We start from the raw sequence: 3,011 nt of genomic DNA on the forward strand, positions 1-3,011 counted from the left end.
AAGAAAAAAGCTGGAAAGGTGTCTAAATTAGCACAAAAAAACAGCTGGCATAATAGTAAAATGTTAATTAAAATAAGCAAAAAAACTGGAAACATGTATAAATGAGCAAAAAACAGCTAGCAAGTTGTTAAAATAAAAGCTAAATGCCAAATTAACCTAAAAACCCAGAGGTTGCTGAACATTTTAAAGTTTGAATGGTGTCTCTAACTGGAAGTTCACAAGTTTCGAAGCGCACAAATCTTTTTCAAGGATTAGAGAAATTTCTCATTCACCTCCTATGTGGCATATTTTGCTCTATATTTCCAAAACTATAAAGTTTATGAATACCAAAAGTACAAGCAGTAAAGTCCAGAAGGAGCTGAATGTTTTGATACAGATTGCTAAAATTGCTGAAAGTGGGATTGAGTTTTTCCATGCTGAAAAATGTACAAAAAGGAGCAGGAGAATCACTGTGGTGTGAATTCTTTCTTTTTTGATAAATATTAATTTGCATGGAGGGAATGCAAAGAGGAGAAGTGTACATATACGGACTGAACTGTTCAGTCTCTGCTTTTACCCGGATGGCACAATGATGTGCCATTTGGTTCATGGTTTGGTGAACCACACGATCAACGTCATTCCTGTAGATTCTGAAGCAGAAAAGCAGCTCAGGCCTCTTTTCTCCTTCAGAATCTAACAAATAAAAAATGACAGCCTCCTCATTGCAACGCTGTAAATCCTCAGCTCATGGAGGAGGTGGAGGGGCTTTAAAGGGGTTTCTTGAGGAGATTTCATGTTTGTATTTATGCTTTGTGTTAGGACGAGCTCTCAGTCTCTTCCCTGGTTCTGTTCGTCAGGTTATCCGCGGTGACGTACCTGCTCGCGCCGTCCTGGCTGTAGAAGACGGAGTAGGTCAGCAGCTCCCCGTGCGGCTCGGCGGGCTGCCGCCAGGTCAGCTTGACGAAGCGGGTGGAGACCAGCGACGCCACCACATCCCGGGGGGCGGAGGGGGTGGGGCTGGCCGCGCCGCCGCTCACGCCTCCGGAGCCTGGCGTTACATGGTCAGTAGTGTTAGGAGTCAGTGAGGGGGGAGGAGGGAAGGAGGGCAGGGCTAAGTCTTTGGGTTAGGAGGAGAGAGAGAGAGAGTTGGGGGGAGAGGGGGGTATTTTGCATCCAATAGGGACAAAGGAGAGGAGGAGTTGGAATGGAAATGACAGTGATATGAAAGAAAGAAAGGAAACAAAAACAGAAGAAAAACAAAATAACAACGTAACAAAAAAAGACTTGGTGTGACAGAGAAATAAAACACTTTTACTACACTGACGAGAAGCCGACAAAACTGGGGGGAGGGGGGCTAAACATGCAGCTCTACAGACAATTGTCAAAGGCAGCAAACTACCTTTACACACTCAAGTCTAAATCAAAAAGGACTTTCAAGCCAATCATCGGTTGATTAATGATTGGTTTGCACGTTTTGGGGATGCAGTAACCAAAAAACTGGACGGCGGCAAACACGGGTGGACTTTGAGTCGACAAAGTCACCTTTAAATGCACACAAAACCATTAAACACACAAACTCCTCCCACCAGAAGACGCATTCCACTGCCTCGCCACAGAAATGCTCACTTTTTTCCTCTGTTTTCGAGGTGGTGGGGGGGACGCAATCTGCGGTCACTTTGCCTGGCGAACTCGCCAAACCAAACGGAAAGAACGACTCTCCGAATGACATTTCCATTCGCTGGCTGAATTGACTGAAACGTTAAACTGCGTTTTAGGAAAAGGGAAAAAAAGCATCAATAATGTGCTTTTTTTTCCTGAGGAATGGCGATGAATGCAGAGTGGCTGTTTTAAGATTTATTAGGCAGAGCGTTCTGCTGAACTGCTTAATTGGATCTTATTATTTCGATACGTTTAAGCTGTCGGGGTTCACGGCCTGGAGAGATGACGCGCAGACACGTGGAGGAAGTGAAGGCGCGTTGGAGGGCAGGTCGGGCGGTCCGTGTGTCACATCGGGGGCATTTTTCATTGTTCTGCTCTGCGCGTGGAAAAATGAAACAATGACTGCAGGGTGAAGCTGCAGGCAGACAGATTCTCCTCATACGCACACAGGAACAGTAAGGCGTCCTTCTGAACTAAGCAGATGAAAATAAGTCAAGAGAAAAAGCTAAATTTTTTTTACCGAAATTATTTAAAATGGATATTATCAACACAAATTGACAAACTAAAGCATCAAACAACCTAAATGACACACTAAACATTTTTTAATCTATTTTAAAAGTGTTCTCAGTTGTCTTTTAATCATGATTAAGTAATTTTTAGGCAAAAAGGTGTCATTTTCTGGAGAAAAGTTTCTGCGAGTTAATCATAATTTGCCTTCGAGTCCCCCTCCCTGTTTTCTTCTACGTCATAAATTATTATTATCATTATTATTAAGAAATAAAAAATGCTGACATACAAAAAACAAACTGTCTGTTTCTGCACTTTAAATATTCTGGGAGAATACTCAAATCTGATTGGCTGCTGGATGTGGATGCACGCCAAAAAAAGAAGTTCCGGTCAGTGCCGCTCAGCAAGGCTTCTTCATGTTACCGTGACAACGGGCAGCACTACCAGCAAATAGTCATTTTTTTGTGAAAAAGTGATTTAAACCAAAAAAGTATTAGGAATAAAGTACTAAAAACCTGTTTCTTTAGTAAACGACCATGTATGAGCGGGTTAGTATCCAACGAAGTGTGCATTTTCAGAATTGAACGCATGCCATGGAAGCCAGACCGGCTGACGCAGAGCAAATAGCCTTTATTTTTACACACTATGCGGTGGCTGCAGAGGCTTTAAGAAAAAGTTGCAATTTTACAGCGACCGGACGATTTGCCTCTAAAAGTTGATATCGTTCAGAGACAGTCAGGGCACATTTTGAAGTCACTGCCAGTGACAGGCGAGAATTACGCCATGAGTAAATGTCTCTGTCCATTTGAAAAGCCACCAGCTGCCATCCAGGGGGATGTAAAAAGAGAGCTATTTTGCACACCTGA

At 43.0% G+C, this 3,011-nt stretch overlaps 1 protein-coding gene across 8 annotated transcripts in view; it reads right to left on the bottom strand.

Moving 5' to 3' along the window:
* neo1a (neogenin 1a) overlaps positions 1–3,011 on the bottom strand; it is a 230,446-nt gene that overhangs the window by 47,079 nt on the left and 180,356 nt on the right. For 7 of the 8 annotated variants that reach the window (XM_024296401.2, XM_024296393.2, XM_024296402.2 and 4 more), the window contains exon 8: positions 856–1,096. In XM_024296401.2, coding sequence (XP_024152169.1) covers positions 856–1,096 — 241 coding nt within the window. The remainder of the gene's footprint in view (positions 1–855; positions 1,097–3,011) is intronic. The other variant, XM_024296398.2, reaches the window with a different exon arrangement.

The sequence above is a fragment of the Oryzias melastigma genome, linkage group LG3 (genome assembly GCF_002922805.2).
Source record: "Oryzias melastigma strain HK-1 linkage group LG3, ASM292280v2, whole genome shotgun sequence".
NCBI classification, from domain to species: domain Eukaryota; kingdom Metazoa; phylum Chordata; class Actinopteri; order Beloniformes; family Adrianichthyidae; genus Oryzias; species Oryzias melastigma.